The 21,338-nt window shown below is 54.9% G+C and overlaps 7 protein-coding genes across 7 annotated transcripts; 4 read left to right on the top strand and 3 right to left on the bottom strand.

The window, feature by feature from the left end:
• Positions 1–873: 873 nt before the first annotated feature.
• On the bottom strand, positions 874–1,190 carry SPSK_10485 (uncharacterized protein; the record flags this gene model as incomplete). Its single annotated transcript, XM_016736879.1, has 2 exons — positions 874–973; positions 1,057–1,190. 2 exons carry the CDS (start codon positions 1,188–1,190, stop codon positions 874–876), a joined length of 234 nt encoding a protein of 77 aa, XP_016589262.1.
• Positions 1,191–3,864: 2,674 nt separating this feature from the next.
• SPSK_02812 (uncharacterized protein) lies at positions 3,865–4,322 on the top strand (the record flags this gene model as incomplete). Its single annotated transcript, XM_016729676.1, has 2 exons — positions 3,865–3,896; positions 3,995–4,322. The coding sequence occupies 2 exons, from the start codon at positions 3,865–3,867 to the stop codon at positions 4,320–4,322; spliced, it is 360 nt and encodes a 119-aa protein (XP_016589261.1).
• Positions 4,323–5,803: 1,481 nt separating this feature from the next.
• SPSK_02890 (uncharacterized protein) lies at positions 5,804–6,025 on the top strand (the record flags this gene model as incomplete). The annotated part of the gene is made up of 1 exon (XM_016729751.1): positions 5,804–6,025. The coding sequence occupies one exon, from the start codon at positions 5,804–5,806 to the stop codon at positions 6,023–6,025; it is 222 nt and encodes a 73-aa protein (XP_016589260.1).
• A 6,220-nt stretch (positions 6,026–12,245) lies between these two features.
• SPSK_02200 (sam and ph domain containing protein) lies at positions 12,246–15,336 on the top strand (the record flags this gene model as incomplete). Its single annotated transcript, XM_016729074.1, has 2 exons — positions 12,246–12,551; positions 12,607–15,336. The coding sequence occupies 2 exons, from the start codon at positions 12,246–12,248 to the stop codon at positions 15,334–15,336; spliced, it is 3,036 nt and encodes a 1,011-aa protein (XP_016589259.1).
• Positions 15,337–16,125: 789 nt separating this feature from the next.
• Positions 16,126–17,224, bottom strand: SPSK_02606 (superoxide dismutase, Fe-Mn family; the record flags this gene model as incomplete). The annotated part of the gene is made up of 2 exons (XM_016729474.1): positions 16,126–16,832; positions 16,957–17,224. The coding sequence occupies 2 exons, from the start codon at positions 17,222–17,224 to the stop codon at positions 16,126–16,128; spliced, it is 975 nt and encodes a 324-aa protein (XP_016589258.1).
• Positions 17,225–17,902: 678 nt separating this feature from the next.
• On the bottom strand, positions 17,903–19,228 carry SPSK_02535 (uncharacterized protein; the record flags this gene model as incomplete). Its single annotated transcript, XM_016729404.1, has 1 exon — positions 17,903–19,228. The coding sequence occupies one exon, from the start codon at positions 19,226–19,228 to the stop codon at positions 17,903–17,905; it is 1,326 nt and encodes a 441-aa protein (XP_016589257.1).
• A 705-nt stretch (positions 19,229–19,933) lies between these two features.
• SPSK_02732 (uncharacterized protein) lies at positions 19,934–20,685 on the top strand (the record flags this gene model as incomplete). The annotated part of the gene is made up of 2 exons (XM_016729599.1): positions 19,934–20,135; positions 20,471–20,685. The coding sequence occupies 2 exons, from the start codon at positions 19,934–19,936 to the stop codon at positions 20,683–20,685; spliced, it is 417 nt and encodes a 138-aa protein (XP_016589256.1).
• Between the last annotated feature and the right edge of the window lie 653 nt (positions 20,686–21,338).

Here is a 21,338-nt window from a genome sequence, read left to right as displayed (position 1 = left end):
GATCACAAGGTCCAGCGGCAATGGACATTGGTTCACTGGCTGGCCGATGCAGTGACGGACAGGGGTCCGAGTGTGACGACGGGATTAGATACATGTGTGTACATCGTCGAGAGAGGGAGAGGGAGAAGAGCTGCCCACATCGTCTTTCTCATCCTTTGCTTCGAGTCTGCCCCTCGCTCTTTCCTCACAGGACTTGTTAGCCGCCCTCAAGAATTGGCCCGATATAGAAACAGCAACACAGGGAAAGAGCAGAGGGCATTTTGGGCTAATTTTGGCCGTCGAAACCGCCGCCCTTCGCGCCGACGTCTTTGCTCTGCGTCTCGCCCAGTCGAGTCTCATCACGCGTCTGGACCACCTTTGTCAATGCTGGCTCGTTTTGTGAATGATCATCCAATATTGCATATCTATTTTTATGAGGCCCTGTCGCAAATTAGGCCAGTATTGTGCTCCTCTTGTGTCTTTGCGCTCCTTCCAATGTTGGTCAGCATTCCCTCTGCCTGTGTGTCGTTCTTGCCTTTGATCCGATGTCATTGCGGACGCTCCTTCTGCCTGTGTCGTTCTTGCCCTTTTCATGCATTGCCATGACGGACACTCCTTCTATGTGTAATTACTTGGCACGATTGTCTTACATCGCCAGCTCTCCATTGCATCTGAAATCTCCACGTCTTCCGGCCTCAGTGCCACTCTCGACAGGCTCAGCGCCCGTCGCCCAGCAATGCGACAGGCCGTTTCCCTTGTTAGGCAAGGCCTGCCTCTCTTCCTGGCCAGCCCAGTCCACTCTCCACTCTCTGCCCTTCCAGCCCATGCCCTCCCCACGCTAAAAAAGCATTGGCCACAACGGGAGTTTTTCTGCCTCTCCGATCTGCACACAATTTAAACGTCCTCGACGGCGTGCTGGCCATGGATGGTGCCCAGTCCGCCAATGCTCGGCATATTCTGCAGTGCCTGCCACGCTGCTGCCATGCTTCCAGCGCTGCAGACTCGTTCATTTCTGGGCAGGACCAGCCCCCAACGGAAACGGAGTCCACTGAAAGTCTTGGATATCCCCTAACGAACATGCCTTCAGCTGCCGCCGGTGTCCATAAAACAGCCCCCAGGCCCAGCCCCCATTTCAGATACAGTTCCAGATCAGTCCCGTTGCCTTCAGCCGCCAACAGCCAACAGCCAACAGCCAAGAGGTCTGACGGCATCCTTTGAGATCGATTTAGTTGGTGTTTCTCGTTCTCTTCCACTTTATTGCCAGGTCCCGTTCTCCCTAGGACAAGGACGCCATTGTTTTTTCTCCTTCTCCTGTTCGTTATTATCACAGAGTACAACATACAACACCCTGTTCTTCTTTATCCTCTCTTTCTTCTTGATCCTCCATCTATTTTATATTTCCTTCATGTCCCGCTTTATTTCTTTTTATCTCCTTTCGCGTTCTCCCGCTCTTCGTATTTATATAAAGGCACAAAACCCGGCTGCAGTTGTGCGGCACAGCCTTTTATCTCCAGTCGTTTTGCCTCTTGGCCTCTGTCCTGGTCTTTCTTTTGTTCAACACTCTCTGTCTTTTTGTCCACTGTTTTAGTCTTACTCTCCCTTCCACCAACACGCTGCCCGTTGCAATAAAGTGGACAGCCGCTAGTTTAGTCGTCTCACTAGGGAAAACTACTCCTCACTACGGCGACACGATCATCACCTTGCGACCTGTCACCGTTCTTTGTCTGTTGCTTGTCGTTCTTCCCCTTTCCTTTTTTCGCCCCCTTCCCGTCTTTTGATGGGCTCGTCCCGTCCTAAGATTGTCCACCAGAAAAGGACGATCGAAGGAAGGATAAACAGACTACGAAACCAACAGCCAACAGACCCGCTCGGGACCGAGCCGACAACAGCAACAGGAAAAGTAAAGAGCCCTGACGCTGGACATTGAAACGGGTAAACGAAAACTATGGGACGACGGTTCTGGCGATCATCGACCGTCGTTGCGTCCGTTCGTTTTACGAGCTACTCCATCCTGCTCGCCTTCGTACGGCGTCTTTCCCTGTCGAGACAATGTCCGCAATTCACGCATCACATGGGGACGATCGCAGGCAAGGGTCCTTACAAAGCCATTCATTCCATCCGGCGCCGTGCAACGTACAGCCCATCGCGGTCTTTCTCGTTTCGTTGTATGTCAAACTAAAGTTCAAGATACAGCCGAGGCGAAGCCAAGAACCGCCGGCATCGTCGTGAAAAGCTAAACTAGGTCGTAATCACCTTGTCCATCGTCCTGCACGATGTCTGGAGCTCTCGCTGATGATTTGCTGTTTTTCGTCGTCTTCGATGCTTTTTCCTCTTCTTGTTCTTTGTTCTCTTGAGTCAGGGTCCTCTTTTCTTATGCACCAACCCTGCACGGATCGACCAATATGCCGTGCGTGCCGTTGTCAGACAAACAGAGAGAGAGGCGCAAAGTGGACGGAGAGAAAAGAGGAGTCGGCCTTGCAATTTCCTGCGGGCAAATGCCTTGTCCAGATGGGTTGTGCTGAACAAGCAAGGCTAGCTCAGTGGGTGTCGTTTAGTGCAGTCGTTCTGTCTCATCACACAATCCCTGCCCCTGGTCACCAGGATCGGACTGATGCTCCGGGGGCTCTGTTCTCTCTTGGTCCTAGCCTGCCATTGTCGCCCTCTCACTGAAGACGGTCTCTTACTGTTTTGGTGCTACGGCAAAATTCTCCGCCAGCCATGGACAATGAGAGGATACAGTGTGCTCCGTAGTGGACCGAATGGAGAGGTGAACTGTGAGGAGGATCGTCGCAGAGATGGAAGCAGATTTCGGGCGTCTTCATCTTGCGTCGGCATCTCCTCTTTCCGCCACTGCCATGAAGAGAAAGAAAAGGAGGCTGGTTTCTGGACCGGGGGCACTTTCATCGTCCCATACACAGCCCGCTGATCCGATGTGATCAAAAACCATAAACGGGATTGTGCTTTTTCAGGCTACGATGTACGTCGACTTGTTTTCACGCAAGCTAGCGCAGTGTGACTTGGACATGTTCGAAAGAAAAGATTGTGCATTTTCAGGTCCAGGGTCTTTTTGTCTTGAAGCTAGTCATGGTGATTGAGTTTGCCAATTTTACAAGCTCAGGGCTTTGCGTGGCAGGGGATGACAAAAACGTGCAACGTGAAGAAAGAAACGTAAAGTAAAAGAAAGGCAAGTGCATGTACGGAGTACACCGGCCATGGCCAAATGTCAAATAGTATGTTCACATGGTCAAAAAGGTCAAATGGTCAAGTTGAAGATAGTCTCATCCAACGAGAGCCTGTCAAAATACGCCAAAACTAGACCAAACTGAGCAGCATTGCGCGCCTTTTGGAGACGAATGAGGCATTGTTTCCTGCTTTTGTTTTGGCACATTTATTTTGTGATTATGTTCCTTGTCTCTCCTAGAACGAAACAAAAGTCTTGGCCTCGTTGACGTTGGATGCACGTTAACGTTTAGTGGCCGAGAGTGGCAAAAGAATGAAGCTTAAATCGCTGCTTGATATGTAGAATGCCGTGGGCTGCTCTCACTGCAAGACGACGCAGGACCGCGAGCGGCGAATGTCCACATAGAGACGGGTTGGGGGACAGCTACCCGCTACAACGCACTGGCAATCTGTCAGACAGGCCTTGCCCTGCACATGGAGTTTGGAAGGTTTTGTTTAACGGAAAAAGGGCAACGGGCGGTGGAGAATGTGGACTCTGCGGAGTTGACCAGGTCCAGCCTGCCAGAAAAATTAAAAGGTAAAAAAAAAAAAAAAAAAAAGAACTCAGACCATCCCACACACTTTGTCCATACGATCCTTTGTCTGTTCTCGCACGATACAACGGTGACGATTTTCATGCATATGTAGTCAGAACGGAGCATGGACATGTCTCCGTTCGGAGCAACGATCCGTGAGTCGTACGCAGTAGTATCGACTATGAACCATTTTCACGCCAATGCATCCTAAACGAACGGTTTCTTTCTAGATGTTGACCGTTTATTTTAGTGTCATGCAGCTCACCGAACGAGGGGTGCACATCAAGCAGATCAAGAAGAAGAGGGGAGAGGGGAGGGGAAGACAATAAAAAGGTAGAAGAGACGGGGGGACAGGAGAAACGTGGTCGCGCACAACAAAATGAGGCGAACATAGGGGTGACGGACGAAAGTGGCCGGCAGAGCAGAGACCACAAGGCCATGATCGAAAGAGGGCAAGAGAAGCGAGGTGATGAGCGAGGACGACAAAAGAAAATCACGCGTCTCTACGTGCTGATCGCATCTCCAAATGGTAAACGGGATGATGCTCAGAAAGGAAATGCGCTACGTTACGCTCCTCAAGGGAAATGAAAAGAGAAGAAGAGAAAAAGGACGCGAGGCCTGACGGAGAGCCACACGAAAGCTGCGGACTCCGCTGACGTGACAACTTTGAAGCCCGGCGAGCTGAGAAGCGAGACAGAAACAATACACGACGGGCGGTGGACAATACGAAGTAGACAATACTGCCGGTCAACGAAGGATGTCTCTGGTCGGCGATGAACAAGGGTTTGTAGTTGTAGTTACGGTTTGGTGACAGTTTGGACCATGGCAAACTGCTACGTTGACGTCGGACGTTTCCTTTTCGATAATGCAACTGTCCGATGTGAACTATGGATCGCCTGCACATCCCCCTCACTGGGAACCACGGTTGACTGGCGGCGAGTCTCCTCAAGAATCAATGAATAAATGTACGTCAGTGTAAGAGAGCATGTGTCCCCCCCAACTTGTTTTGTTACTCGTCTCTGCCCCAACTGAATATTCAGTCGGTAGACGAGGACTACGTCGAAAACCGTTAATTTTCCAGTGTGCGTAAGAGGCTGAAGTAAGACAGGCTTAAATGGATGCCCGTGCGTCCAATGGCCACCACGATATTTCGTACAATGCATGTACTATGTACGATTTACAGTTTAGACGGTTGACCGCTAGTGCCCTCTACCCACAATAGTTGGGGGCCAAAAATTGAAGATGAAATGACACGCTGCGCATACGAGTGACGACAATAGCCAGGCCTGGCCTGTTCATGCAAGACGGGAGGGAGCAAGGGTAGGGGGCGTCGTAGATCATTGCAGCGAGGGAACCACCGCGGACAGGACGTGCCAGTAGGAGAGAGTGGCAGCGAGTGGCAGGGTGGTGGCCGGGGAAGCAACAAAGCGACATTAGTTTCTTGGGGGCATCTAATCTGCCTTTGGGGGTTTGGGGGCTTGTCTCTTTCGAAATCTAATCTTTCGCAATCTTTTTTTCTCGTTTTCCCCGTCTGCCCCGTCTCATCACAGCTGAACAACCCATGTCTTTACGATGGCAAAAAGAAACCTTTCTCCATCACATCCGCAACATCCACATCGACCACCTTCTCACAAGGTCTTTGCGCACAGATGCACAATTGCACAAATGCAAACGGGCATGGAAATATTGGCAGGCGGGGGTCAATAATACGACGGCATGAAGCGAGAGGCAAAGTGGATGAAAAAGTATTTCGTAAATATGGCTGGATATAGGCAAGTCCAGCCTCGAGGCGTGCTGAGCCAGCCATTTCCGTTTTTGAGCGGGAAATAGAACATAGAAAATAACGCGACCATCACAATCCATTCGCAAACGAGAGCTGAAAGGAGTCGCGGGACGGGAAGGCAGTGTTTTGTTTCCTTCTTTTTTATTTCGTTCTTTTCACCTACATTTCAAGCTGAAGCTCACAAGAAACAACGAGCATTCATGCGACCACAAATGAAGAGGAGTGACTTCAAATACCGAGTACGAATACTCCCTAGGGCCTGCCCATTGACAGCGTAGAATTCAACATGCACAGAGACTTGACGCCTGTGCCGTATGTCCAGTGTCCTGTCACAATGCCGGCTGTCACTGGACAATGCACCCCGACAATCCGCAACCCACAACCCGCAACCCACAGGACCCTATCTCCGTCTCATCACACATTTGGCCCAGCAGACCAACCCGAGGCCAGAATCGACACCTGCTTCACGGCCGCAGCAAACTTTGTCGTGCAGGATCGCGAGATGTGACGGGAAAGGGGGAGAGAAGCAAACGGAAAGGCAAACAAATGCAGAGGGACGAAAAGGCCGCATTGCATTTTCATCATGTGAGACTGAAGGGTTGCGACGTACAGCGTGCCTTTTGGTCCGGAGGCGATTGGATGTGAGGTTATCCGTGTTTGATTGTGTCAAAAGGCATGAATATAGTCACCGAATGGTAAATACTCAAAGTTTGCAAGCGAAGACAGAGATATGATATGTGATACAAGCAAACAATCAACATCACTGTGGTCACTAAGAGCACTCATATTTAGGTTCTGTCATTATTTACAGAGACTGCCGGTGTCGGAATGAGGCGGCTTCTGGTGGAAGGCATGACATGCAGTCGATGTGATGCTCAAGTTATCCACACGGGAATATTTCAAAATTATTATATTCAATGTCTTAAAGATAAACAATTTAGTCATATTTAAAAACGTAGTAGAGTAAAACAATCACAACAAAATAGTGAAATATACTTTATATATAATGTAAAGTAAGCAACTAAATAAAACATCGTCTCTTATTATTTTTTTTAAAAAAAATAACCTTCCAGTACAGAGTACCGTACGTTGTTCACGTTTCATTTCTTCATTTTCACTGGCAAGCCATTCCTTGACGGTACCTGCAAGTCTGTGCGAGGAAACATTTCCCAAGCCATGTGGATGGCCAGTCGAATCTCGTTGTCTGTGTTCGTTGTCTGTGTTATTCTGTGTCTCCCTATCCCGAGACACTTCTGGAAAAGTACGACTGTTCCACCTGCAGGCGCCTCAAGAAAGCCGCACCTGCCCGGGAGAGCCAACGCCTTGAATCTGCCCAACGTTCTACAGAGATGCATCCAAGACACTTTTGTGTTTCCACGTCTGCCGTGTCCTGTCACACATTTACGCCACATGCACGCATGTGAGTGTCTATGTCTACGTCTCGATGGACTGGACCACAACATCCGTGCAGCCGTGCGTGCTGCATCCTGCACGGTACCACTGAACCGCTCCACTGCACTCGGCTGCGACCAGCTGCTGCGGCCTCACCTTGGACCGCCGCCCGGGACGGTGCATTGGGACTGTGCATTGTTTGTATGTTGTATGTCGTACGTTAAAGGACTTTTTTTAAGGACTTTCGAGACTTTCCGACTTTGGGACATATCGTCGTGTTATTATCCCAGCCTTCCCACCGGACGGTGTACTGCAGGCCTGGACAAAAACCACAGCTGAGACACAACGAGCACGACCGCCCCGTACGAAGCTGCAGTGCGACGGCATTCTTCATGTCGACGTGTTGCTTCTTTGCTTCTTTTGATTGTCTCTGTCCTCTCTGGCGTTCCTTCCTTCCCAAACTGCGGCTCGGCCTTTGTCGATGTCGACTCCACTTTGTGCACAACTGGCATTCCGTAAACGGAAACCACCTATGCACTTCAAGTGTTGACACGCTTTTTCTCGCCCCGCTTCCGATGCATACAAAGTAGTCACACAGCGTCTTGGGTCGTTCTTGCCTCGTGCTGCTGCCGCGTGACAAGCCACTACACCTCGTGCAACCGCTACAAGTCCGGGGACGAGGTGACCGCCTCCTGGAGAAAACGCTGTGTGTTTTGGTAGGCATCACGACCTTGCGAGAGACCCGTGGAATTACGTCGTGCTACCTCGTTCTCCGTACCCCGTAAGACATTCACCATTCAGCATCAAGAAAGGCCCACTGTTGACTCTCATTCGCAGGCCTGAAAGATCGGCTACGGGTCATGAGGGACGATGCTCCGAGATGGAGTAATACATAAAATAAGAATGAAGAGAGAAAATGCACAGAAAATGGTCAAATGGCCTCGAATAGCCCCGGCCCTGCGAGCTCTGGCTGGGCCCGGCCTAACTACACACCCTCGTGACCTAGTACGAGGCGGTGAGTCCCTGTCGTTCGAGGCCTCTTTTTGTTGAGTTCTTTTTTTCGTCGTTTTATTTTATTCGTGGATTCCTGCCCTTGCTCCTCTTCTGCCTGCGAGAGGCAAATCCGGGCCTCGTTTCTGTTGACCCTGGCGATCGGCGGAGCAACCGAGGGCGAACCAAATACAGCATAGAGAGGCCATTGGAGGAAGAGGAAATGAGAAAAATAAACAAAATGAGGCCGTGGGAGGCTATGAGAGACAATTGGACGTCAAGACGGACGTCATCGAGTTGCTGCGGACTGACTCTCGGTTTCCTTTTTTTGTGTCAGCCCGACATGACAAGTCATGTGCCCATCTTATCGCTCTTCCGTTTCGCCTGGTCACGCCGAAATTGCTGCATCGAGAACACAATCCCTGCTACCGCCTGCCATTGGGCAGCGACTTACACGACCAAACTGAAGCTAACGGACGCTAACATACAAAAGACGAAAAGACGAAAGACGCACCGTCAACCAACACGGCCGAGACGGCCTAGACTCGATTTATTCTCATGTTCTCCCCTCTTCCTTTCCGCAAGAAGCCGGGTGCAAATAAAAATAAAAATAAAAAATGGCCAAGTGAAAGGAAGTAGCGTATTTCCGTGTCTTGCTCTCCTCACTTAAGCTCGCTTCGTCTCTGCTCCGCCTGGCCGTTACCGTCTTCTGTCGTTTGGTTCGTCAATCACTGTCTCACCGAATGACACTATGCAAAGTGGACGGCGTACAGAGTACGACATCCTCTGTACATGTCCTTCGTAGCACTCCTTTGCTGTGTCCCCCTCCTTGTAAGCCATGGCACGGACCGTTAGGTTGAACTAGCTCCCACCGTCCACCGACGGTTGGACCCTTTGTTAAACTGAACGACATTGCCGCTGATTTCGCCACCGTCGGTTTAAACTAGCCTAACGACGTTTCTGCCGAAAAGAAAGCAGAAGCCCCTCTTTCGTCAGCATTGGGGGCCAGACGACTGCAGGTCGGGTACATTGCGGAGGACGAAAGCACAGGCGGAAGACGAAAAGCGGAGGGGGAAGACGGATTGTAACAGATAGACAAGGACGGTCGTCGAGTCTGCACGTCGGGCTGCATTCTGGGCTGCAGCCTTCTGTTGCCTGGGTCTCTCTGCACATACTCTACGGTCGACTTTGCCTCATTCTGTCGACTGCAGATGCAGTCGCAATTGTGTATGGTTTGGCTGCAGAATGGTGTTGTACATAGAACGCCGTATAAAGCACAATGTATGTATATTCGCTTGTCGTGCACTCACGAAAATATGTGAATTGAGACGTCCCTCTCAGGCGGTCTGCTCACAGCTCGGCTTGCAATCGGAGGAATCGTTTCATGCCATTCCGTAGATTGCGAGCACACCAAAAACGGTGCGGTTTACATGCAGAGAAAACAACATCATTACAGCCCCTGCATCCTTTACACAGCACGGCGCATCGACTGTGCTCGCCTGGGTGTCCGCTCCTGCATTCAATTCATTTGTTTGTGTGACGAGGTGGACGGGAAAACGAGGGAAAGGACGGATGTTGTTTGCAAGTCATTTCCTTTGAAGCATTGGACGCCCCCCAATGCCTCGCTATTTTCATGCGCACAACGCGGCCGATGCGGCGGCCGTTCCCGTTTCTTCTCCCCTGTGTCCTGCTTTTCTGCACGAAAGCAGCGCAGGGAAAGCAGGAAACTGGGGCGGACATGCACACTGCACTGCGACGAAGAACCCAGCTGACATGGCCTCGTGACTTTATTGTCGTTGGCCTTTCTCTCAGCTGCCTCTGCTCTCTGCTCTCTGCTCTCTGTGCTCTGCTCCCTTGCTCTGTTGATTATGCCTGTTCGAGGCCTCCTGGACAATCGTGGCAAAGAGGCGAGAAACGGTCGCGGCCCAAGGCCGCGGCCAGGCCAAAGGCCGGCGCATTCAAGGAAAACCGGACTGAGATCGCTGTGTTCCGACACTCTGTATGTCGTACGTCCCTCAACCGACAATGATGCTGGCCCACTGCATAAGAGGCATAAGAGGCCGTTGGGCACAGAGGGCGAGCGACCACGGAGGTCGGGAGTTGCACTGGGAGCTGCGAAAAAGGTGGGGTCTGCTGTTCGAGGGAAAGAGGGAAGGAGACCATAAACACGCAGCCAATCAAAATAAAGGGCTGTCGGCGCTTACCTGCAGCAATTCAACTGTGATTTTCTGGTCCTGTCCCTCGTGCCTTCCCTCCTTCACACCCCCCAACACCTCATGCCCTCGCAAAGACCATGCAAAGTATCTTGCAACGGAATTACTGCTGGAAGGTACATTCATTGGACAGCTTTCTCTCCATGCGATGGGCAGCTTCCTCGCGTTCTGTCCAATGGCGTGCTAGTGCTTTTTTGGTCGTCTGCATCTGGCCAGACAGCATCCTTATTATGGCCAATCGGCGCGAGGGTCAACCCTCCATTTCTTGTGTGTGTCTCTGTCTATCTCTCTCTGTCTCTGTCTGCGTGTCTTGTCTTCTGGTCCTTGGTGCTTTCCTCTTTTGTCGGCATGGCTCTGGCCAACGGTCACAAAAATGTGCACATCGTACCTTCCCGTGGTCCACAAGCTCGCACCAATCACACCGCCGTCTCGAGGCGCCCGTGCGCTCCTGCCCACCACCACCACCCGCCGTGTAAGTGCCCAAAGTGCAAGTGCGATGCCCTCGTCAGTGCACTTGCCCGCACAGCAGGACTTGCACTCAGTCGCTCTTTCCCCCCAACTTGCATGTATCTTTTTTATCCCTGTATTTTCTCCCCCTCCTCTTGTCTCTCTCTCTCTCCTCTCTTCTCTCTTCACCTCAATGTAACCTCGAGCTCCACCATTGTCACTTACATCCCCCCGTCCATCACACAGTACCACACCAACCCCAGTCACTTGCAGTCATTCTGCTGCCAGTACGAAATACTTCTGTATGTCGTTATGTCCTTTTTTCTGCTTTCCTGCTTTCTGTGGGACCTCTCTTTGCGCCCACTTTTTCTTTACCGCCCTGGTTAACCGCCGGCGCGTCGCTGCAGTAGTCTCTGCTGTTGTTGCTATTCTTATCTTCTTGATCACCGCTAACGAAAGAAGCAGCAGAGGCAGGAGAAGCACGAGAAACGTGAGCGAGAGACTCGACAGAACGGGAGGGGGGCCAAAAGCAGCCAGGAAAGGCCCGGCGTGCAGACGAGAATGCCGCTGATGCATCTAATGCATCGCGATGTGTTGATCCACAATGAACAGCAGAGGCTGCATCAAGCAGCAGCATATCAGCAGAAACAGAACAGCAACAGGAACAGAAAAAGAAACCGAGCAGAAACAGCATCTCTGTTCGTCGGCTGCCGTATGTCGTACTCCACGGCCATCTGTGCGATCGAAACTCAACTCTCATCACAGCATATGGAGACACTCTTCAATCTCCTCTCAAATATTGCACACCCTGGACTCTCCAAAATCCCATCACAGGTGATGGTTGACCTGCATCTGACAAGTGCTGTGTCCGGAGAAATTGCTCTGTGCTGTGTGCTGTGTGCTATGTGCTGTGACCCCCCAACCGCACCTTTTTTCGTCACAATCGCCCGCCTCTTCGTTTGCCAGGTGCAGCCTCTCCAAAACAGTCCACTGTCAACCATCCTCCAGCCCGCTGCCGTTCGGCCCACACTCTTTCGAGGCCTGTTTCTTTTTTGAGCACACTCGTGCTGCACCCTGCTGCACCCTGCTGCAACGCTGGTCTGGTTCGCTGTTCCTAAGAATATCCATCCCATGCACTTGCACACTGACACTGCGCCCTCGATTACCCATCGCAAACATCCCAAGCTTCCCATACATAACCATCTGTAGCCGCCCATCTTCCGGCATCAGAATGATTTGACTGATTTTTTCTCCTGTTTCTCTGTTTTGCCAATTTTGTTCGTTTTTCTGTTACCCCTGAAAAAGAAGCTTCCATTATTTTCTCTGTCTTGGTTTCTGTCTCTGTCTCTGTCTGTCTCTCTCTCAAACAACCGCCCAACCAAGTGCGCTTGTGTGTTGCATCCATATATCAAAAGACTGCCACTCTGCCTACGACTGTCTCTCCCCTCGTTGATCGAGCCGAAGGACATACAAAGAAAGAGTGCCCCGCCGGCAACGGTAAACCCAAAATTCAAAAATACATCACCGGAACTATTCGACCGTTTCGAAACATAATCGCCGACAACAAATTTGTAAAGAAAGCAATCTCACCGCTGCTCACAAAATAAAAAAAGAAAGCGACGTCACTCACATCGGTATACGACGACAAAAGACCAAGGCTGGACACACCGGCTGCCACTATTTAAAATGGTGAGTCGATACAACACCATGTACAAGCATCACCGCCTGCCTCCCACCACCTGTATACTAACATCGCAGTCCGCACAATTGTATGCGCCGTCGCGGAGGCCGCCGCAGGAGATGAAGCAAAGGAACACCATGCTGCTGCACGAGTCCTTCTTCAGTCTCAAGGGCGTCCAAGAACGGCCCGTCTCCGTCGCCACAGAATTCATGGAGTCCGATTTCGACGAGGACTACATTCTGAGCGACGACGAGAGCGACGACGAGAGCGTCGACGGTGGCAACAACTCCCCACGGGGGAGCATGAATTCGGTACGTCAAAATGGAGATGCAAGCCATCATCTTGAGCACCGCTAACTGATGACAGTCGGGCCAGCCAAGTTTCACCACCGTCTCTTCCTACGACGAGGTCCCGACGCCTCGGTCAAGTCGCATGCACACAGACCTGCCGTTGGTCACCGACCTGGCCAAGCCTGTTGAAGGTCCCCGCGGCCCGCACCTCTTCCGCATGTCGATGCTCTCCGCCGAGTTCCAGACCGCCCTCAGCCTATCGCCCCTCACACCGAAAGCCCCCTCCAGCGCCGCCGTCGCCTTCCACATGCAGCAGCAACAGCCGCAGCAGCAGCAACAGCAGCTGCAGCAGGGCCACAACAGCGTGCCTCTTCCGCACGGCATCACCCCGCTGCCTCCAACGCGCCAGCAGCAGGCCCAGGCCCAGAGCGGCCCCTTCCGCTTCTCCCACGAGGAGCTTGACACCGCCACCCTCGCCGCGTGGTCGCCCGAGATGGTCGCGCAGTGGATGCTGAATGCTGGCATTGAGCTTCCTGTCTGCGAACGCTTCATCGAGAATGACATCACCGGCAGCATCCTGATTACGCTCAAGTTCGAAGACCTCAAGGAACTCGGCATCCCCTCGTTTGGTGTCCGCACCAACGTCTGGAACCAGATCAACACCATGAAGAACGTCAAGACCGCCGAGCCGCGGCCCGACACCCCCATCGAGGACGAGCCCGACCGCGAGGTGCGCCGTGAACTGCGTCGCGAGGTGAGCGTCAAAGACGGTCTGAACAGCGGCAGCAACGGCAACAACAAACCCATGCGCCGCTGCGCCAGCTCTCGCCGCAGGAAGCCGGCCCGCGCCTCGCCCGGTCTCCCGATGTCCGCCGACGATTCCATCACCCCGATGGAGTCCGTCTCCATCGTCGGCATTGAGCAGATGATGCCGAAGCCGCACCAGTGCTCCAAGGGCGAGAACTGCAGCAAGTGGCGCCGCAACCAGCGCATGATGGAGGCCTTCAAGAAGGACCACCCCTTTGTCGACGTGGAAAAGGGCGGTGTCATCATGGTCGCCGGCGACCCCGGCAACCCTGAGACGGCCCGCGCCATCGTCCCCAACGACGACGTCTTCCGCCCCATGTCCGACGCCATCCCTTCTGTGGTTGCCTCGTCCGATGTCATGGGTCCCGGCACTCTCGTCCAGGCACCGATTGCGCTCGAGGAGGAAAGCCTGCGCGCCGTCCAGTCGCGCGATCCCCAGGACAACGTGCGCCAGTTCCTCGACTTCCAGCACCAGCACGTCACGTCCAGCGAGGTGCCCCCCACGCCACCCTTTGAGCTGTTCCCCAGCCGCGTCCAGCAGCCGCACGAGGGTCTGCGCACGCTGCCCAAGCTGGCCATCCCCTCCCAGCTGCGCCAGACGCACACCATCCCGGACAACCAGGCCTTTTTGCAGTTCCAGCAACAGCAGCAGGATAAGCAACACCTGGAAGAGCAGCGGCGCCTCTCGGCCGGGGCCGACGCCGGCGCTGTGGCTGCTCTCCCAATCACCTCCTACCCCCTGTCGGCAGAGACAGCGTCCGCTGCACCAACGTCCACCACGTCCTACACAAACACCGCCATCGAGGAGTCTCCGGACAGCCGCACGCCGACTGCGCCGTACCGCTTCGGAACGCCCTTCACCGAGGTCGACGTGCCCGTCACGGCCGTCCCGCTCGGCCCTGTCGCCCGCGATGCCTCGCAGTCTGTCCCGCCCGACATGAACTACCGGGCGCCGCTGGCCCGCACCATGTCGCGCGCCTCGGCTCGCCGTCCTTCGTTCCCGGTTCTGCCCTCGCTGGCCGAGAACCAGGTGTCCGCCGCCCCGCGTGTCATGCCTGCCGGGATGCCCCGCGCCGCATCGGCCATGGGCCACCGCCCGACCTACCGCAGCGTGAGCCCGGAGGGTCTGGGTCAAGAACAGAACGCCGGCAACAACGCTGGCGCCCGTCACCTGCAGCCGCCGCCCCGCGTCAAGTACCCGTGGTCGCCCGACCGGGCTACCTTTGAGAAGGCGATTGCCCCGCTGTCTCTGATCACGTCGACACTCAACTCGTCGTCGTCGTCTCTTGCCTCCGCCAGCACGGGCACGCTCGGCTCGGCTGCATCGGCTGTCTCGGGTGCCTCCACGGCCATCACGTCAGCCGGTGGCAGCATGCACAGTGCTGCTTCTGCCTCTGGCGGCATCAGCTACCAGGGCGAGGTCAAGAAGCGCAAGACCAAGATGCTGCGCCACGAGTGGAACGACCGCTACGTCACCCTCAAGGGCACGCGCATGGCCATCCACAAGGACAAGGCCAGCATGCACCACAGCACCCTCGAGTACGTCGACATTGACGACTACGCCATCGCCTGCTCCACCATGGCCGCGTCCTCCAGCAAACTCAACGCCGCCTTCAAGGCCATGAACATTCGCCGCGGCAGCGCCGACAACGTGGCGTCGGGCTCGTCCAAGAACGATGTCGCCGCCTTTGCGTTCCAGCTGATCCCCCAGGATGCCAAGGGCGGCGTGCGCCTCAAGAAGCGCGACAGCGCCATGCCGGTGTCCGGCAGCCACGGCGGTCTGACGCCGTCGTCGGCGTCCATTCTGTCGTCTACCGCGTCCACATCGTCCTCCGCGCCTGCGCCCCTCGATGCGGTCAACGGCACCGGCAAGACGCACCACTTTGCCGTCAAGAGCCGCGACGACCGCATCGAGTGGATGCGCGAGCTGATGCTGGCCAAGGCCATGCGCCAAAAGGGCGAGGGCTTTGAGGTCAGTGTCAATGGCAATATGATCTAGTCTGACCCAAGTGTGGTGGCAACAGCTACAGCTCCAGCATGAAATTGGATGACCATAGTTGCAGCTTGTTTTTATTGTGTTGTTTTCATGGTTTCATGCCTTTTTATTTTCCCTTTTTCTGCACCGCGATATACCTGCCTACCTCAACGGTCTGTCTCTTTAACCTTTCTTCCACCTATTACATTCTCTCTTCATTCCCCTTTGTTCCTTTTTTTTTCTTTCTTGTTCACCTTCTCTTCTTGACTACTTTGCATACCATAGCTTTGGATGAAACTGGGATACCTATGGATTTTTGTGACTGCTCTGGACCGTTTTCTCATTTGTCTGGTTCTCTTTCCTTCACTCATATTATGTACTCCTTCTCACGACGGACCTTAACTCTCTCTATATACACCACGCTCCTTGTCATGGGACGGTATTTTGAGTAATATATACTTTAACCAAGCTCGCAAAGATGCACAAGTGACTGTCACCCAAATGCGTAGTTTACAAAGCAGTTCCTATAAAAAGTGCCGTCCCAGACTGCAACCTAAGGCAATCACATGACTTCATCCGTTATGAGAATATTGTGAGACGTTATGTCGCAGCGCAACCTACTGAGCCTAGGCTTGAGCACACCTAAAGCAACTGACGCTGGGATGTTTTGTTCTCTTTTTGTCTATCGTACAAAATATAGTATGGCCATATACAACGCCAGATGGTGTCTCCGCTTCGTCTGTTTTTGGTTCTTTTCCACTCTTCTGGCTGTCACCGTCCCCGTCGTCTTCGTCGTCCTTCGCGCCGTCCGTCCTATGTCTTCAACTTCGGCCGGTTCAGGTTGGCCAGGCTCGCCACGGCCTCCCAGTCAATCGCGTTCCACCAGGCCTCGACAAACGCCGCCTTGCCGCCGTAGCCGTCCGCGCCCAGCCCGTAGTCCCGCAGCCACACGTGCTCCCACGTGCTCACACAGAGCAGCGGAATGGCCTCAACGCCGCCCGGCGGGCGCCGGTCGGGCTGCTTCCACAGGCTCGGGTCCGCGGCGACCGCCTGCCGCTTGAGCCAGTTCTCGGCCGGGTCGTCTTCGTTCTCGGCGACCTCGGCGCCCACGGTGTTCATGTCCGTCATCTGCCGGCGGTAGTGCGCGCCCGGGTACGGCGAGCCGGCGTGGTACGTATTCAGCAGGCGCAGGCTGTCGCCGCCGCGGCCCATCTGGTTGAGGCCGTTGGCCTTGACGAGCCAGATGAAGCCGGGGCCGAACATGCCCTGGGCAATGGCCAGAAACTCGCGGCGCAGCGTCTCGACGCTGCCAAAGTTGTCCTCGATGGCCAGGCGCAGCGTCGCGGGGATCTCGCGTGCGGCCGCGGCCTCGGCCGGCGATGCGGACGCGGGGATGATGTGCTTGAAGAAGAAGTCGGTGTTGTGGGCCATGCTGGCGTAGTTGAAGATGGCCGCGCTGCTCTGGTTGCCGGCCGTCCGGATGATGATGCTCTTGAGCTCGCGGTCCTCGTATGTGGTGCCTGTAGGGGTAGGGGTAGGGGTTAGCGGGACGGCACTAGGATGGAAAATCGCGGTGATAACGGCATGTGCCGGCGTGGTCCGCTTCGTAGGACCGAGGGGCAGAGGACAGGACATTGGCCATACCTGCGGCCAGCTGGTTCAGGCGGTTGAGCATCAGGGTCATGTGCTGCGTCCAGGCGAGGTCGAAGCCCTCGGCGGACAGCAGGTTGGGCACGCCAACACGGGCATCGTGGCGCGACACGGGCAGGTGGTGTATGCTGCGGCGGGCCTGTGCTATTGGCGCCAGCGCGCTCTGTGCCGGCCGCCGCGCCAACATGGATGCTCCAGAGCTGCTGCTGATGGTGATGTTACCGCCGAGCGCGGCCGGCGCCCGTAACCTCGGACGGAACATGGTGCAGGACGCGAGTAGATGTCGATCAATTGACGCTGTCACGGGGTGTGCAGTGGCCGCCGGTCGTCGTCGGGATGCGGTGTCGCGTGAGTGGTGTCGTGGTATCGTCGCACGCGCCCGCTACTTTGAAGCTTTTTCTGGGCTGTAGCCGCTGGCGGGTAAAAAATCGTTTGCTGCCGCCAAATGCCCGATTCTGCCGGTCTTGACCGCCATTTAGCACAGCATTCCACAGCGAGTCGATTATAGGGCATTACAGGGCATTAACAGGGCATTAACAGGGCATTACAGTGGACCTCGGAATTGCGTCCACCCTTGGCAAAGTCCTACGAGTCACAAGACAAAATATATCAACATAGACCAGAGCATTCCGGAATACAGAATATAGTTTTGTGAAAAGGCTGCAGAAATACAAAAGCGAAGGCTATGTGAAGTTATATCGAACTTGTCGTCACGACAGATACAAAAAATACAAAACGCGAAAAGGCAAGTATATGAGCAAGACAAAAGCGGGACAGAAGCGCAGACACAAAATGCCGAACCCAGATGCTCCGATGCAGTACTCCAACAGAAAACGGCAAGGAAGTAGACGCTCGCGAAACGCCGCAGATGCAAGAGAGGAAGGAGACAGCATATACAACATAAATACAGAAAACAAAACAACCACGAGTACGCCACGTCCTACTCCTCGAGCATCGACAGCATGTCCAGCTCGGTCTTGACCAGCTGCTCAAACTCGTCGCGGTCGATGCCCGAGGCGCGCGCCAGCATGTACAGGCTCTTGATGCTGCGCGAGACGTGCTGCTTGACACCAAACTCGCTCTGCTCCTGGCGACCGGCCGACGCTTCGAGCTTGGACACGATCACGGCCGACCCGCCGGATCCACCGGCACCGCCCAGCGACGACGAACCGTGGCTCGACGCGGACGCCGGCCGCGGGTGCACGAGGTTGGCGAGGCGCTCGTGGTCGACCTCGTACGCGTCGTCAACGACGGCGTGTTCTGGTGCTGGTGCCAGAGCGCCGGACGACGCGGCCGCCGCGGCCGCCGCGGCGGCCGCCTGCTGGCCGAGGTTGTGGCTGCGAATCAAGCCGGCCGTGACGCCGCCCGTCAGCCCCGACTGTCCCTCTTCGCCGTCGACCACCTCGTCTGGATCGTGGCTGTCCATGGCCGGCTGGACGGTGTCGTACTGGGCAAAGTAGGCGTCCTCGGCCTCGGCGTTGGGGTGGTGGCTGCTGGGATCATGGCCGGCGTAGCTGCTGCTGTCCTTGTTGTGGGTGGCCTGTCGTATCGAAGGGGGCGCGGGCGAGCGCTTGACGGCCGGTGTGCGGGCGGGCGTGGCGTCGTATCGTGCCCAGTAGTCGTCGTCTTCGTCGTCGTCGTCGGTTGTCGAGTTCGCGTTGCTAAGAGCTGGTATGTTGTTTGTTGGGTTGGCGGTGCCTGCAGCCAACGCCGTCGCTGCGCCCGCGCCTGCGGAAAAGGCACCCTCGGCCTCGGCCACCGTGGCGTGCCCGCCAAAGGACGCAAACGCATCGGGCACGTCCGGCACACTCACCTCGCCCACCCGCCAGCCGCTGCTTCCGCCCGCCGGGCCGGCACCCTGCTCGTCGCCCGCGCAGTGCACGAGCCGGAACACGAGGTCCAGGTCCCGCAGCAGCACAAGCGCCTGCAGCGTCTCCACGTCCAGCCGCTTGTACCGTGTCTCCACGTGGTCGCCCGTGCTCGAGTCCCAGTCGATTTCGATCTCGCCCGAGACCGGGTGCGGCTCGAGACGGGCGCTGCGGGCAATCTCGGCGAGCTTGGCGGCCTTGGCCGGGTCGTAGGACAGCAGGCGGATCCAGGGCTCGGAGCTTGACGCGGACAAAAACTGGACGCGCTGGCGGAGGATGGGCGAGAGCAGCGGGAGGACGCCCGAGGCGGGTTGGGAGGCGATGGCGGCGACAGGCAGCGACGGCAGCAGAGGCGCCACAATGTCCCGCGGGTCGAGCGGGCGGACGACCTCTGCCATGGTGCGTGCGGTGGGGAGAGGGGAGAGAAGAGGAGGGATGAAAGAGAGGACAAGAGAGGACAAGAACAAGAAGTTTTGTCAGTCGACAAATGGTGTTTCTGGTAAGGTTTTTATGATAAATGTTGTTGTAAACGTAAATCGAGGTGTAAACGCTTCGTCAGGTAGTTTGCGTCGTCGATCGCACGGGTCTTGTCTTGGGTCGATCGCTGCCTTTTTGACTATCAGTCACATGCAGACAGTTGCTGGTTGCTTCCTGCTGACTCGTTGATTTTGTTCTGCAATGTGCTGCAAGGGCACTCTGCCAGGGGGTGGGTCGGTTGCGGTATGGCACAGCGGACGGTCCTCAGCCAGAATGAGAGGAGGCTGAAGGAAAAGTGAAGTTGACGAGAATGAAAGACGTCGATCTTTGGTGATAAGGAGGGTGAGTTTGGGGGAAGGAGGGGGGGCAACGCTGTTTTAAAAGAGAAGGAGTATCCCAGAACCAAGTAAAATGAGTGTGTGAGAGCCAAAGGAAGGAGCCCAGGTGCACGATTCGCATGTGAGGGGAGGAGCGACGAGGGTCTTAACGGGACGCACGAGGACGCAGAGGAAGGCACGAGGGACAGACAGGCACCGCCCACGCCAGATGCAACGTTCTTGTCGAATGGAGAAAGTGCTATTTTTTCCACTAGTCGCTCCTGCCTCCACGGGGAATCTCTGCACGAAATGGCCCCAAATGCGCTTTGTTCGTACCAGTTCTACAGCATCAGAGGAGAGGCCCTGAAGGTCTCCACCGGTACCGCCCCTCTCTCCGTCCGCCCTGGCCACATGCGCTTCGGGCAGATGGAACCAATGAGCGTCGAGGAAACAACGCCTGGGGTCCAGCGCGTGTTGTTTCGCAAGCGAGGCCGGCCCACGTCCAGGGAAGGTACGATGGTGGCTTTTGGTGTGCTCGTCCTCTTGCCAAATTGGGTCCCGCTGTGAGGACGTCGGCCGTGGGGGAAGGCACAAGGAGAAGGAAAAGAGGAAAGAGGCAGTGGCAAGACGAAAGACGACAAGGGAAGAGAGTGAATCCCGGCTGCAGCCTTTTCGTGACTCTCTCTCCGTTTCAATGCGTCTCCCGATCGCGCGTCGACGACTGCCGGCTGAAACACAGCCGATAGGACGGATTGGATATCCTATATCTTTATTGGAAACAACAGACGACCACACGGCTGAACAGTCACAGCCCGAAGAACAGGACAATAACAACGTGCCATATAGAAGGAAACGAACAGCGTCCCGTTTACTCAACTGGACGGCACTGCAACGGCACCCGCGAGATCAGCTCCTCTCCTCAGTCACTCACTCAGCTCTTTCCAGTGCGACATTGTCGACTTTGGCCATTGGCCTCGGCTCGATCCGATATCCGACGCAACGTCGACGTCTATGGCCACCCCTTTGACGGCAACTTGATGATCTTCACCCCGGTGCCATAGTACGTTACGAGAGTTGACTGTATATGCTGTATGTCGTACGTCACTTGCATGTGCAATGTTATGTCAACAATCTCACAGATCCATCGTCTTTCACGACCCGCGCCAGCCCATCTTCTGTATTTCCAGGCATTGTTTCTTCTCTCATATCGGGACAACAAAAACGACTGGCTTGGCTGTCCTACACAGCACCATGTCAATTGAGTCCTCGGACCCAAAAGCCACACCATCAATTAATGACCGCCTGTCTATGACTGGAACATATCTTTCCATCCTGCAGAACGCGTGGCGAGGACTGCGGCGTTTCCGATAAATGCATGATTGTGCTTGTGTGACGTCTGCGTACGACGGACAATGAGCAAAACGAAAATGGAAAGAAACCCTGGCCTCGGTCCAAGGGTATATCTTTTGCGATGCGAACATCGTCTTCTTTGGCGATGCCTCGAATCTGTCTCCAGGGGATGCACGCTGTACTTCAGCGCATATGACGTAGCATGTTAGCGTGCTGTCGGCTTAATAGCAGCGGCTTGCGGCGGCGTACTGACACGCTAGGGAGGCATACCCGCTTGCTATGATAGGCCGCGACAGGTAAATTTTATTCGCAAAACAATTCGATAATTCCGCTTGGCGAACCAAACACGGGCATTTTTTTCTTT

This window comes from Sporothrix schenckii, assembly GCF_000961545.1.
Source record: "Sporothrix schenckii 1099-18 chromosome Unknown Cont43, whole genome shotgun sequence".
Taxonomy (NCBI): Eukaryota; Fungi; Ascomycota; class Sordariomycetes; order Ophiostomatales; family Ophiostomataceae; genus Sporothrix; species Sporothrix schenckii.
This window is presented reverse-complemented; position numbering and strand designations above follow the sequence as displayed.